At 42.9% G+C, this 15,363-nt stretch overlaps 1 protein-coding gene across 18 annotated transcripts in view; it reads left to right on the top strand.

Moving 5' to 3' along the window:
- TOPAZ1 (testis and ovary specific TOPAZ 1) overlaps positions 1 to 7,629 on the top strand; it is a 324,534-nt gene extending 316,905 nt beyond the window's left edge. For all 18 annotated transcript variants that reach the window (XR_015734254.1, XR_015734257.1, XR_015734256.1 and 15 more), the window contains 2 exons: positions 6,608 to 6,791; positions 7,021 to 7,629. Coding sequence is in view for 7 of the 18 variants with exons in the window: in XM_060683707.2 (XP_060539690.1) it covers positions 6,608 to 6,791; positions 7,021 to 7,231 (395 nt within the window). In the remaining 11 variants the exon portion in view is untranslated. The remainder of the gene's footprint in view (positions 1 to 6,607; positions 6,792 to 7,020) is intronic.
- Positions 7,630 to 15,363: the final 7,734 nt, after the last annotated feature.

Consider the following 15,363-nt stretch of genomic DNA (forward strand, 5'->3'; position numbering starts at 1 on the left):
CGAGTAAGAATCTCATTGGCATGGATCTTACTCCAGTTGGCCCCTTCGTGAAAGGTGGCAGACCTTGATATCATTAGTTTCCCGTTAGGGTAGGCAAACCTAAATGCCTTGGAGCCCTGCTCGTAACCAACGAATCTCAGTTTAACAGAGATTGGGTCTCCCTTTCTCCTGAGCTCCTTCGGGACATGAACATCGGCCATTACCCCGAAAATGTGGAGGTGTGCCAAGCTAGGCTTATGGCCGTATAGCACCTCGTATGGGTTCTTCTGCACCACGCTAGACCACACTCGGTTCAAGGTGTAATTCGCGTATCTAACTGCTTCTACCCAGTACGCAAAGTCTAGTCCGGAATCCTCTAGGGCGCACCGCATCATTGTTTGTAATATGTCGCTGCGCTGTTCTGCGACGCCATTTTGAAACGCAGAGTAAGGCGCGGTGCGTAAGTGGACTATGCCCTTACTCCTCAACCAGCTAGAGAACTGATTCAAATTAAATTCAGTTCCTCTGTCAGTTAAGATTTTCTTAACTCTGACCTTGTGCTGGTTCTGGACTAAGTTACAAAATTCCTTAAACTTAGTCAATGTTTCACTCTTGGACATTAGGGGAAAAACGAACCCAAATCTGCTATGGTCGTCTACTATGGTAAGAAAGTACCATCTCTTACCCACGGAAGGTGCGAATGGACCCACCAAATCCATGTGGACGAGCTGAAACGGGTGTTCAGAGTACCTCTGAGACCTCTTGGGCGCAGATTTCACCTTCAACTTTGCACTCCTTCAAATTGAACAGTCTAGAAATGTGTTACAGTCATTGATCTTGGTTCCCCTTGAGTGTTCGGTTACCTTTTTCACTATAGGAAAACTCACATGACCTAATCTGCGATGCATCAAGTGAGCACATTCATTATGCAGCAGCTCACCTATGGCAATTGCATTAGCATTTTCAGGTTCCCTACTATCTGACTCTAAATTAAAATTTAAAAACTTTTTATTAACTTTACATTTGTCTTTACAAGGCTTCCTCTGGTAAAAGTCTTGATCCTCATCACCTAGTTCTAACTGTGATTCATTGTTACTACCAAATGAGATAGTATAATTGCTATCACTGCAGGACTCAGCATTCGTATTGGGGGAATAATAAGGCAAGCCACCTATCTTCAAAACCTCCCCAATCACATATTTGTTGTTTTTGATCACAGCTGTTCCTCCTGAGAACAGAATCTCCATTCTAGGGTTCTCACATATCCTCATTAGGCTTAGCAAATTATGATCTATCTCTGGTATATACAATGCTCCATGAATCTCTCCTATCCCAGGAATATAAACATCTCCAATGCCAACAACATTCACCTTTTTACTGTTTGCAACTTTGACCATGGATTGATGCCTTCTCATATTAACAAACAACCTTTGGTCACTCACAACATGGTTACTGGCCCCACTGTCCATCAACCATAGTTGCTCTCGCTGTTCCCTTGTAAGCTCTGACTCAGTAGTTTCCACTATACCTACAGAGCTATCATTAAACCTGGGATTGTTCCCTTTGTTGCCTCTATTTGGCTTTTTACCCCTTCTGTGGTTAGGAACATCTACACTTGGCTTTCTACCAGGAGGTAATGACCTCCTTTTACATTTATTATCAGAAGGTACCTTTGAGCATGCCCTAGCATTCACATTTTGTGGGCAATCCCTTCTATAATGTTCTCTTGAACCACAATTGAAGCATTCTCCGATAGTATATGCTCTATCTGAACTATCGGGCCTTCTTAAAGGTTTTTCCTTTTTATGAAAAGCCGCCCTGCATTTTCACAGGTTATCTTCAGCAATCAATCTGCCAGATAACACTTCTAAAGATAAGTTATTACAACTAACATTATCCAGTTGCGATATAAAATTATCCCAGCTAGGATCAAGGGAATTGAGTATAACAGTAATGAGGGTTTGTTCAGACACTGTTTCCCCCCTCAACATCAATTCCTGCCTTAACCTGTTTAACTCACATAAGTGTTCATTAATATCTACTCCCGCCTTCAACCTTGCGGAATAGAACTCCCTATAAACTCTGTTTGTAACATGGGAGCTTTTTGAACAAAATAGCTTATGCAGTTTCACCCAAACTTCTGTTACGGTCAGGTTACTAGGTATATTGGGATATAGTGCAGGGTCAATGGACATCAATAAAATACAAAAGGCCTTATGATGTAAAAGATCAACTTCTAAGGACCATGGTCTAGGTGGGGGTTTTAACAACAACGATAAAACATTCTCTTTCATTAAGGTTACTTGAATACTCTTAATCCATTCCTTAAAATTTCCTCCACCCACACTTAAACTTTTAAAATTAGGAGAAAGGACCTGTACATTATTAAACATGGAAACAGACATTAATTGATGTTCAAAATGTGGTCCGTCCTGGAACGGGAAATAAGGCATTGGAATGGAAGCACACAGCACAGTGTCTTCCATCTGGCATTCTGACAATCGTTCCTCCCCAATGGGAGGGATTAAAACTTCAGGTTGTGCAGATGCAAAGCTCATCCTGGTTTGATCACAAAAGCTCGAGGGTCCTCTCTGGTGCACATCTCTAGGAATTTTTGGACGCGCTCCCAAATTCCTATCTTCAGTCGAGGCAGCTTCCAGAACCGTCCTGGATGTCGATGTCATCACGGATGGATATATCCCACTCGTGGCGTGCGCTGAATTAGTCGCAGACATCAGGGGTACTTTGGTATGTGCAGCTACTATTTGTTGAGCTGATGGCGCCTACAAACCATCGCCTAAAATGGTTGCCAAAGTTTCTATCACACTTGCAACCTTATGCTCAACATGAGAGTCTCTTAAATTTTTAGCAGAAGTCATTGATGTCATCATGGGAGCTAAAGTCTTTATGGCCTGATCTATGATGGCTTCAACAGCAGGTGGTGCAATATCAACTTGGCCATGCTGGTTTAACAAAGAAGCAGGAACATTCGAATCAGGCAGTTTGTTATCCCTCATTCTCCACTTATGATCTGAGGTGGGGGTTTTAAGAAAAGATTGAAAGTCTCTTACCGATCCGGTGTTTTCTAGGACTTCGATCTTCTTTCCTTTCATGTCTGGATTCTTTAATAATCCGCTAGAATCAGCAGTCGGGTTCTGACTTACTGTGGGCAAACCTAAAAACTGAAGGATTGCCTTCCTAAACTCATCATCCACCTCTGTATTTGTTTTCAAGACCTGAAGTGGCGTTCTTCCAGTCTCTACTTCTTTAGGTGATGATGGTTTATTCACTATCTTAGGCCCTTCAAAAGTTGAGGCCTCTGCTCCAAAACTTACAGCTCCACTATTCTCTAAATCAATTAGAGTTTGGGGTTTTTCAGCCAAAACATTTTTGGCCTGAGCCCCAGACAGTCCAGTTAGTGACTTCATACTTTTTGCTGCTGCTGCTGCCCTAGTCAACGTCTGTTCAACTGCAGACATTCCAGTCTAGCACATTACCACATGAGCGTAGGTTCGTTAAACCATCCTCTACTACCAACTGTTATGAAATGGGGTTGAGGGGTACCCCAGACCGTGAACCAGCTCATGAGCAAACACACTGAGACTGAAATAATTCTGACAGAGGCGCCTTGTGTAAAAATATAATTTACTTTAAAACATTTAAAAAGCACTATGTCTTTAAGAAAGCATATTAAAAACAAAGTCAAATCTGGGTATGTGAAGCAAGGCTAGATCCCTCTCCACAATACTGAAACAGTTCACAAGAGAATAAAGCTAGCATGAAGGTAAGCAGCTTTGGCGTCGATACATCATCAAGGCGATCAAAATGGGGGCAGCACGAACTTCACAGATGAAAGTCACCTGAAGTAAAAACAGTTCAAACAGCAAACATTGCTTAAAGCTTGTGGGAGGAAAAAGGTCCAGCAGCAGTCCCGATGATAGCTTGCGTGCTTCAAAACAGCAAAAGGCAAGCATCCGTGGGAGTTTCTCTGCAACGGCGTCTGGAATCCTTATCTGCATTCTTCTCCCATCTGCGGCGTTGCACTAAGCTTCCTGCAGGAGCTGTGCATTTAGGCCTAAACCAGAAGTCTAGGCCCAAGTAGCAAGCGAAAAGGTCCTTGCTTATATGGGGAGTTAACCTGCAATTAACTAGGGCGGGGAAGGCTTGCAGGTAATTACAAACAGGAGATGGCTTGATTGAAACCATACTGTTTGTGAGTAGGCAAGTAGCCACAGCAATCCTGGAAACACTTGTGACAAAAAGGTCCCAAGTTCTTGGCCTGGCCAGACAGCTCGATATCGCTAGAACCAGAACAACATGAGCTTCTAGACCCAGATCAAGATGCGGACATTGGACCTCATGAGCTCAGCAAACCTCCCAGGTGGGTCAAGGAAGCAACCGTACAGGCCACCTGCTTGTCGACTACAGTCAATGAGGAAACAAAATGGCCCCCTAGACATCCACTGGAATCAGCTCATTTCGAACGCATCTCCAGATGGAAGTCCCTGGTACGGGGAACAACCACACTCATACGTATAGTGTATCACGATATAACCTTCTCAGACTGTCAGCTCATAGCAGAGAGTGTAATTTTACAAAGTGTGCAGCGAGAAGCATACCCGGCATTGGTGAAGTATCTAAAAGCCGAGAAGCTTGTGCCGAAATCTAGCCAATTGCTGAAACTGAACCCATTCCTAGACAGCAACAACGTACTTAGAGTTGGAGGGCGTTTAGACAAGGCAAAATTAGACTCAAATGTAAAATACCCTATCATCCTTCCTGCACGCCAACATGTGACGAATCTGATAGTCCTACACTACCACAAAACTGTCCACCATCAAGGCCGCCACTTCACAGAAGGAGTGTCAGAGCTGCAGGATTTTGGATTGTGGGCGCCAAGAGGACCATTGTGTCTGTCCTGCACAGGTACATACATTGTCGGAGGCAATGAAGTGTGACACAACACCAGAGGATGGCTGACCTACCTCCTGAACATTTCAGCACAGGACCGCCATTTACCAACGTGGGCTTAGATGTTTTTGGTCCTTGGTCAGTGTCTGCCCGCAGGACCAGAGGTGGCCAAGTTAACAGCAAACTCTTCACGTGTCTTAGCATTCGAGCTGTTCACATTGAAGTCATCGAATCTATGGACACCTCCAGCTTTATCAACGCTCTACGAAGGTTCCAAGCCCACAGAGGCCCAGACGCGATGTTTAGATCGGACCATGGAACAAACTTTGTAGGAGCCTGCAAGGAGTTACAGATCAGTGAGGGCATTCATCTTGATTCGCCAATCGATGACAACCTGAATGCCAAAAACTCTGTATGGACATTCAATCCTCCCCATGCCTCCCATATGGGAGGAGTATGGGAATGAATGATTGGAATAGCCCATAGAACTCTAGACTCCATGTTGATGAAGACATCCGTGTTAACCCATGAAGTCCTCACCACCCTCATGGCAGAAGTAGCAGCTATCATCAACACCAGACCCTTGGGCCCGGTTCACTCGGATCCCGAGAATCCGACTATCCTCACCCCAGCCACTTTGCTGACCCAGAAGATGGGTTAATGGCCAGCACCGGCAGGGAGCTTCGTCCCAAAGGACATGTATGCACAACAATGGAGACAAGTTCAACTGTTGGCCAATACCTTTTGGAAGCGCTGGAAACAAGAATACTTGTCTACTCTACAGGAGCGCTGCAAGTGGAAGACTAAGGAACCTAACCTTGAGGAAGGGGACCTTGTCCTGTTGAAGGACAAGGATGTGCATCGGAACTCGTGGCCCATGGGACTTGTACATCAAGTTTTGCCCAGTTCTGATGGACTAGTCTGCCAAGTCGAAGTTCTGATTGCGAAGCTGGAGCAGTTACCCACTGGTCAGCTTAAATCTACCAGAAAGATCTACGCCAGGCCAATCACCGACCTGGTACTGCTACGAAGGAAATCTGAACTTTTAGTACTAGAAGACCTTCAAGACTGAACCTCAAGCTTTGCATGAATTGTGTCTACCCAACAACCTGCATTGTTTGATGATATAATCTTGTTTACTTTAGTCACTTAGATAGTTACATTGCATTGTTTTCTACTATGCCTTTGTTTATCTCAGTTAAGTAGTTAGTTAGTAGTGAAATTTTATAATTCCAGGCGGGGAGTGTGCTGTTACAGATAGTGAATTGTGGTGAGTTAGTTACCTTAAGGATTAAGAGCTGTCTCCTTAAGAGATTGCATTGTGGGAGATGTAGTGAGAGATTGCATTATGGGAAATGTAGTCCATGACGTGACCATATCTGTGTGTCTGATTGGCCACCGAGGCTTTCTGCCGGGGTTTTAGAAAAAGACCTGGCCATATGTTGAATTACCTCAGAAAAGAGAACATGCTTTCTGAACAGGGGGACAAACTACCATCCTTTTACACTAGGAAATGGGACAGATTATGAAATATGGGTGCACCTCACTTGGACTCACTATGATTGTAAATCTTACGTGTTCAAGGATTCCCAAATAAATATAATCTGCATGAAAACCTGTTTGCTGGAGTTTATCTGCTTGTTCCCAGTGAAGCCAGATGCCTGGGGAACAGAACATTAACCTTTCTTTTTTCTTTTTCTTTTTTTGTCATTTTTAGGTGCTTTAGCATTGGGTTGCTATCCATCACCAGAGGGAAATCTTTATCGTAAACTTTTACTGATTCCTTCTTATATGAGTGAAGTTGAAATGCTATTAGCAATTGAAATGTTTTTGGTTTCAAATGCCAGTAGTATTCAGAGTCCTGGAGCTTCCAATCAAATACTTCAAATAGTATTAAAAAGGTTAGTATATATTCCAAATCAGCTGAAAAAGTTGTTCATGTATTGATTTATCCTGTGAAAAAGATGTATTATTTTATTATTAATTTAGATATTTATTTGACAACCAATAGACTAACAAAATTGACATAAATTCTGCTGTCATTTCCAGTCATGGAAATGTTGCTACTGAAAATTTTCCACAACAATAGAATGTTAATCATAACTCTTGTGATTTTGCATTTTTTTCCAGATGTGAAGGTAACAATATTCAAAACAGTGAGGAATATCAGAATGCTACAGAGAGACTGTTTCAGGCTGTTCAGATATCTAATCCAAAGCTTTTCATAAAGCATTTGACAGTCAATATTAATAAGGACCAAATTTATAGTTTGGAGTATACTTCTGTACTTAAATGGTTGAAAGAGAATATGAAATGGGCAGGAAAAACCTGGCTTTTTTAGTCAAAATTTGGTTACAGTAATCATTGCTTAAAATAAATCAATAAAGATTGTTTCTGTTGTTTTCATACTCTTAATAATTTTATCTTTTGGTTTTTAACATTAAAAAAACAATTCAGAATATGGCTTTCTAGGCATGGTCATTCAGAAGAGCCTATTCTTGATCATTTTTTTTTCTGTGTCAAAATATTCTCACAGTTCAAGATTAGAATTAGAGGTTTCATAATCTTTACCGTCTTTCAAAAACAAGGCTGTTGCCGTGCAAATTAGTTTATAGTTCTGAGGACAGTATAGTTTGCGAAATACTTGCGTACTTAAACAGTTGGCTTTTTTAGTCAATGAAGACTTTTGTTACAGTAATCATTGTTTAAAATGAATAAATAAAGCTTGTTTCTGTTGTATTCAGACTCCTATTTACTTTGTTCAACGTTAGTTTCTAACAAAAGAAAATAATACAGAAATTTGGTTTCTAATGTGATCATACAGAAGGACCAATCTTTTTTTAAAAAAATAACTATTAAATTTTTTAAAACTAAAAAAACCTAATATTTGAGAAAAAATAGTAAAACAAAAAAACAAAGGCAAAATGCTGGAAAAAATGATTTCTGATTTTATTTTATTTATTTTACAACAAATATAAATATAAATTCTCCAGTCTAAGTTTACAACATAACTTGCATATTTATATTACTACCGTATTATTGTTTCTAATAATCAAACCCATATATTATAATTTATAATTTCATTTTTTTTCTATTTTTTTCTATTTCCCACAAAAAGTCCAAAAAAGTCTTTCAGTCAGCATTAATGTTTTCTCCAATCAAAGCTATCATTTTTGCAGTCTCAGCCACTTTCATCTTCACTAATCATTCTTCCATTGTAGCTAATGTCAAGTTTTCGTACCATTGTGTATATGAACACTCTGATTATCATACAAAAGAGCAAAGTCCATGAATTTTTTCTGTTCATCCATCATAGACAAGTATTTTAGACAATTTTACTAGTATTATAGACAAGTATTTTTCTGATGACAAATACTAACAGTACATCATTTTATAAAATTTTTCTTTTAAGATTATAATGTAAATTTTATCCTTTCATCCACATACCGTGTTCCCCTGAAAATTTAATTTAATTTAATTTATCGCATTTCTATGCCACCCAACTCCCAGGGGACTCTGGGCGGCTTACAGCAAAAATAATGCAAACATAGAAAAATTGTTAAAAAACATTGTAAAAACATTTTAAAACATTAAAAACCCATGCACACCATTCATGGCCGGAACTTGTAAAATTGCAACAGCGAGATCAACGGCCCCAGGCTTGCCGGAAAAGCCAGGTCTTCACCGCTTTCCGGAAGGCCAATAGGGTAGGGGTAATCCAGATCTCAGGAGGTAACTGGTTCCAGAGAGCTGGGGCAGCCACAGAGAAGGCCCTCCCCTGCGGGCCCGCCAGCCGGCATTGTTTAGCTGACAGGACCCGGAGGAGACCAACTCTGTGGGATCTTACCGGTCGCTGGGAGGTATGCGGTAGAAGGCGGTCTCGAAGATAGCCTGGCCCCGAGCCATGTGAGGCTTTAAAGGTAATAGCCAACACCTTGAATTGTGGCCAGAGACCAATTGGGAGCCAGTGCAGCTTGCGGAGAATTGATGTAATGTGGGTGTATTTAGGTGAACCCACAACAGCTCGCGCAGCTGCATTCTGGACCAACTGTAGTCTCCGAACACTCTTCAAGGTTAGCCCCATGTAGAGCGCGTTGCAATAGTCTAACCGTGAGGTGAAAGGGCATGAGTGACTGTGAGAAGAGCCTCCTGATCCAAGTAGGGTCGCAATTGGTGCACCAAGCGAACCTGTGCAAAGGTCCCCCTAGCTACAGTAGCCAGATGTTGCTCTAATCTTAGCTATGAGTCTAGAAGAACACCCAAATTGTGAGCCCATTCTGAGGGAGACAATTTCTCTCCCTCCCCCCTCCCAGAACCAAGGATGGACAGTCGACAGTCTTTAGGAGGCAATACCCACAGCCACTCGGTCTTGTCTGGATAAGTTTGAGCCTGTTGACTCTCATCACAGCCTCCAGGCACCGGCACATCACATCCACCACTTCACTGAAATGACACGGGGTGGAGATATACAGCTGGGTATCATCAGTATATTGCTGATACCCCACCCCGTATTGTCGGATGATCTCACCCAGCGGTTTCATGTAAATGTTAAATAGGGGAGAGAGGACCGAGCATTGAGGCACCCCGCAAACGAGGGGTCTAGGGGTTGGCCTCTTATTTATTTATTTAGCGTATGTCACACACAGTATTAAAACACTTCATTTTTACAGGTTAAAAACAATTAAACCAATAAAAAAACAGTAAGAAAACCTAAAAGGAAAACAGAAATAACATTTCAAAGTTTAATGTCGAGTTTGGAGATCCAGTCAGTAACTGCCGTTGTTATGCAGAGGAAGTCCTTAGAATCTCCTGGATATCTTCTGTTAGGGCATTCCCTCACTATATGCTGGATAGTCTGTCGAGGGGCCCCGCAATCACATTGTGCTGAAGGTGTCTTTCCCCATTTATACAGGGAGTCAGCACACACCCCATGAGTTGTTCTAATTCTATTATATGTCACCCATATGTGTCGGGGTAGGCTAAATCCTGGAGGTATACTACTAGGACTGATATGCTCGGAGACATCTCAGAGGGAACAGCTATTCCACGCCTCCATCCACTTTTGTGTGGTGCTCTGATGATCGGCCATCAACTTACATGCTGTCAAGATTGGTGGATTTCTTGACTTTAATCGGCATCTTAAGAGATCAGGAATGTATCCATGTATGGGTAGAGAGGAATTTAATAGGATCTTACTATACTCCCGAATGAGAGCTTCTTGTCATCATAAGTGCGGGGGGAGTATGTGCGGGGGTCGACCTCTGTCCTCCTGCCAACACCATCTGTGACCGACCAGAGAGATAGGAGGAGAACCACCGTAACACGGTGCCTCCCACTCCTAACTCCCTTAGTCGTCCTAGAAGGATACCATGGTCAATGGTATTGAAAGCTGCTGAGAGGTCAAGTAGCACCAAGATAGAGGAATGACCCCCATCTCGGGCTCGCCAGAAATCATCCATCAGCGTGACCAAAGCAGTTTCCGTGCTGTAGCCAGGCCTGAAGCCAGACTGAAAAGGTCTAAATAATCTGTTTCCTCCAATGACCGTAGGAGCTGAAGTGCCACCACTTTCTCTACAACCTTTCCCACAAAGAGTAGGTTGGAGACTGGATGAAAGTTCTTTAATTCTGCTGGATCCAAGGAAGGCTTCCTGAGGGGGGCCTTACAACCGCTTCCTTTAGTGGTTGCGGGAAGGACCCCTCCCTCAAGGACGCGTTAACTAAAACCTGGAGCTAGCATCGTGTCACCTCCTTGCTGGCCGAAACCAGCCAGGAGGGGCACAGGTCCAACAAACAAGTGGAGGAACTCATTACTCCTACAGCCTTGTCCACTTCCTCAGGAGTCACAGGCTCAAATTCATCCCACACAATAGGACTAAGACCTGCCCCCGTCATCTCGGTCAGAATTGCCCAATCAGAGTCCAGGTCCATCCAAATCTGATCGACTTTATCCGACAGAAACTGCACAAACTCCTCAGCTGTACCCTGCAAGGGCTCCTGCACTCCCCCTACATTAAGGAGGGAACGAGTCACCCTAAATAGGGCAGCTGGGCGCGAATCATACGACATGTCCCGAAAATAAGGCCAAGCCTGATTTTTGGCGTGGGCATAAATATACGCCCTCCCCCAAAAATAAGCCCTAGTGAAGGGGTGGGCGTGGCCAGCACAGGAGGCAGCCCTTCCCCGGTCACCAGGAGGTTCAGCCCCATAATTGCTGCCCACTGATCAGATGAGGCAGCAACAGCTGTGCAACTTGGCCCAGATCTCCAGAGCACCTCCCCAGCTGCCGGCCTACTTCCCCTTTTCCTGCTGATCATTCTTTACTTGGGATTGTAGCACAGATGCCCCTGCCAGGATTGTAAGGCTGAAGGCTTCGGATGGAGCATTTTGGGGGTAGGGGTGTTTGTGCTGCGATCCCAAAGAAAGGACAGGCTGCAGGAAAATCCGCTCCCCTTTTCCTGCCGATTGTCCTTTACTTGGGATTGCAGGCCAGACAGACATCCCCAAAATGCTCCATCCGAAGCCTTCAGCCTTGCAATCCTGGAAGGGGAGTCTGCTGTGATCCCAAAGAAAGAACGTGTGTGTGTGAGAAAGAGAGAGATCTGATACAACCTCGGAGAGTTATCCAGGGCTGGCAGCAATGTTCTCTCCATCCCCCTCCCTCTCACACACACACACTCACTCCCCCAAACCTCACTCCCCCAAACCTCCCAAGGCAGCCACATCCCTTCACTAACCTGCTTTCCAGCTCCATTCTCCACCATCACATGCGGGGCAAGAAAAGTTATCTATGAGACTACAGTAAAAACACCTTCCAACTTCGCGAGCATTTTTTTTCTTCATGAGAAGTTGGAAGGTCTGAACTACTGGTATTTTTTTTTTTACCTTCCAACAGACTACTTTTCTTGTCCTGAACACGCAGTGGAGAACGGAGCTGGAAAGCAGGTTAGTGAAGGGATGTGGTGCCCTGGGGGGGGGGGATTTGGCATGAGTGCCTGGCTGAAGGGTAAGCCAATGCGGGGCCTTGGGGCAGCTCTGCAACCCCTGCCTTGCTTTGTCCTCCACCCCACACCCCACTGCCTTGCTTCATTCTTCTTTACAATGTGCAGCCTCTCACAGTAAGGAGAATTGCAGGCAATTCTTGCTACTGTGAGAGGCTACATGTTGCTTCTGGGCAGTGTGCAGTGTTGCATCTTCTGTAACATTCACAAAGGCAGGCCAGAGATGTTTGGGAAGGGGGCCACCTGGTAGAGTTCTGAAGACAGAACCGGAAGTAAAGGGCTCCTGGCCTGCGCTGTTTGTGGGCAAGGCTGTGTGGAGATTAGCTGTGTCTAAAGGCTGTTTGGAAACGGAGCCTCAAAGCCCTAAGTGGCGTTTAAAAAACCTGAACTGGGAGCCGAGGGGCCTGACATAAGTGGATCCCATGCTTTAAAGGCCAAGCAAGGTCTTCTTTAGGTGTGCGTATATACGGCCTAAAAGTTGGAGAAATAGTGCCACATTATAACCGCTGTGACAGTTCTCCAAAGCAGCGACTGGCCAGAAAAGGGCATGTCCTACCTAAGTGAACAAGCGCGGTGCAGGAGCCTCGGGACAGGGAGGCAGCGACTGAAAGTGGCAATACTCTGAACCGGTTCAGGTTGATGCTGTGAGCAAATTTGTGCGTGCCTCTTGGCCGGTTTAGCTCATTGGGTGGGGAAGCTGCATGATCAGAGTGCTTGGAGAGGGGCGGCCGAAGGGGAGCAGGGGTGGGTGGGTGTGTAGGCTAGGGGAAGGACCACACTGGGCCTTTAATGGGGCAGACCTTCGGGGGGGAGTACGAAGCTGCTGCTCCGCCCGCCAAGGACAGCCTCCTTGCTCGGAAGCGGAAGGCGGGGAGGACCCGGTGTCCAGCAACCAGGAAAGGCTTGCACTCGGGAAGCTATGCCCCCCTGGCCAGTTGCGCAATCGGTGCTTCACTCGTGGCAGGCAACGGCCACTGCCCTCACCACCTGGCATCTTGTCTATCCAATCTTCCTGGGCAGGGGAAGCTTGGTCCTCTTACCTGGTTCCCCTCCACCGATTCTCTTTTTCTCTCTTTGTGTCGCTCACATACAAAGACAGAGAGTGGGAGATGAAGTGGGTGAAAAGTGTTTGAGTGCCGACCTGCATTGTCAAATGTTTGGACTGCTGAGTGCCGGCCTGTACGCCTATTCGGTGCTGCAGAGGCCGGGCTACAGCTACGCCCACCCAGGCACTTTTCAGACCCTGGCCTTGATGGCCGCTGCAACTCTCATGCCAGCTCTGTGCGCAGCTGGCCTGAGAGTTGCAGCACCCACCAGACCCAGGATTGTAGCCTAGCACCTGCAGCACCAAGTAGCTGTGCAGGCTGGTGCTCAGTAGCCCAAAGGAGATGCTTTCCTGCCAGAGGTCCGTGTCCAGCCGGAGAGCAGTTCCCAGGACTGCCCGATTCTCAACCAGCTGGCTGCATGGTAGGAAGTGGCTTCCTGCCCACCTGAAAGAGAGACTGGGTTGCGTAAAGAGGCTTGTCCCCTACAAGACCCTCTCAAGCACCAGGCTATGGGCTCCACCAGAGGGACCCTCAATCGGGGCCACGCTCTTGGCAACTCATTGAGGTAAGACTGTTCTTGAAGTTATATTAGCTAATTTATAATTATGTTAATTATACTAACATACTTATAGTCATAGGCAATGTTCATCTTTTACGTATACATAACAATAATCTTTCTTCATCTAACCTCTACCTCTTATATCTAACCATTGATAAAACCTATCCCATGTTGAGTAGTACTCTGTATCTCCTTTATCTTTTATTTTCTTTTTTTTAATAAAGTTTTTTTTTATTTTTTAAGACAAACAAACATTTAGTACATCATTCATTTCTTCCAGGTGACATTTCGTTGTTATCTTCAAAAATTTCTTCTCTCTCTCTTCTGTCCTCAATCTCGCCAAGTCCATTACAAAGGTTTTCCATTAGTATAATATTCTAATTACAACAATTATTTTTTCCTCAACCTCTTTTAAAACTTATTTATATCTCTTTTCTAACTAATAGTAACATTTATTACATATCTTAAAATATTTTGAATCTTTTCTTTCTTTTATCATCATACTTAATCTATTCATTTCTGCACAATCTATTTTTTTTTTTATTACTTCTCCTTCCAATGGTATATTCTCTGCTTTCCAATTTTGTGCATAAACAATCCTTGCTGCTGTTATTACATGTATAATCAAATACATATTATCTTTACTAATTTTCTCTGGTAAGATACCCAATAGGAATAGTTCTGGTTTTAAGTCTATACATTGTTGTATCATTTCTTCCACCCATAATTTAATTTTATTCCAGTAGCTTTTTTCTTTCGGGCATGTCCACCACATGTGGTAATATGAGCCTGGTAACTGGTGCCATTTCCAACACTTATCTGATTTATCTTTAAACATTTTTGCCAGTTTCTCAGGGGGCATATGCCATCTATAAAACATTTTATATTGTTTTTCCTTGTATGCAGTGTACATTGTTAATTTATAATTTCTTTCTCATAATTGTTGCCATTTATCCAATTCAATTGAATATCCAAATTTTTTTGCCCAGGCTATCATTGCTTCTTTTACTTTTTCTTCCTCTAGTTCTATATTTAGTAAAAAATTATAACATTTTAAAATTAATTTATCCTCTGTTCCCATGAGTATTTTATCCAGCTCAGTCTTCTGTGAGTAAAAACCCTGTAGTTTAACATCTTTTTCATATCTAGTTTGTATTTGCATATACATATACCAATCCATTTCAATTCCCTGTTCTTCCAGTTCTTGTTTCCCTTTCAATTCCACTTTATCTGTTAACAATTCTTTATATCTAACAATATTTCCAAAATTAAAAACGTTTGGATGAATTAAGGATTCCATTGTTGATAACCATAACCAACATAATATTTATCTCTAACTTTTTCCCATACTAATAACAATGCATTTCTTATATAATGTCTATGAAAATATGTATGCATCTTATTTCTACCATATCATAAAAAGGCATGCCAACCCAATTGTAGATCATGACCTTCCAGTGTTAATAGTCTTGTATTTCTTAGTTCAATCCATTCTTTCAACCATGTCAAAGCTGCTGCTTGGTAATACAATTCCCAGTTCAGGAGTCCAAATCCTCCTCGTAATCTCATATCCTGAAGCATTTTTAAACTTATTCTTGCTTTTTTAGCTTGCCATATAATTTTTCTTATTATTTTATTTAAATATTGAAAATAAGTCTTTTCAATTTTTATCAGTATTGTCTGAAATAAAAATAATAATCTTGGTAATATATTCATTTTTATGATTGCTATCCGTCCCATGAGTGACAATTGAAGATTCTTCCATTTCTCCAAGTCTTTCTCAATCTGTTCTTTAAGTCTATAATAATTGTGTTCTTTAATCATTGCACATCTTGAAGTCAAATATATTCCTAGATATTTAACTTTTTTC

Source organism: Pantherophis guttatus, chromosome 4, assembly GCF_059756535.1.
Source record: "Pantherophis guttatus breed Tessera chromosome 4, ASM5975653v1, whole genome shotgun sequence".
Classification (NCBI taxonomy): Eukaryota; Metazoa; Chordata; class Lepidosauria; order Squamata; family Colubridae; genus Pantherophis; species Pantherophis guttatus.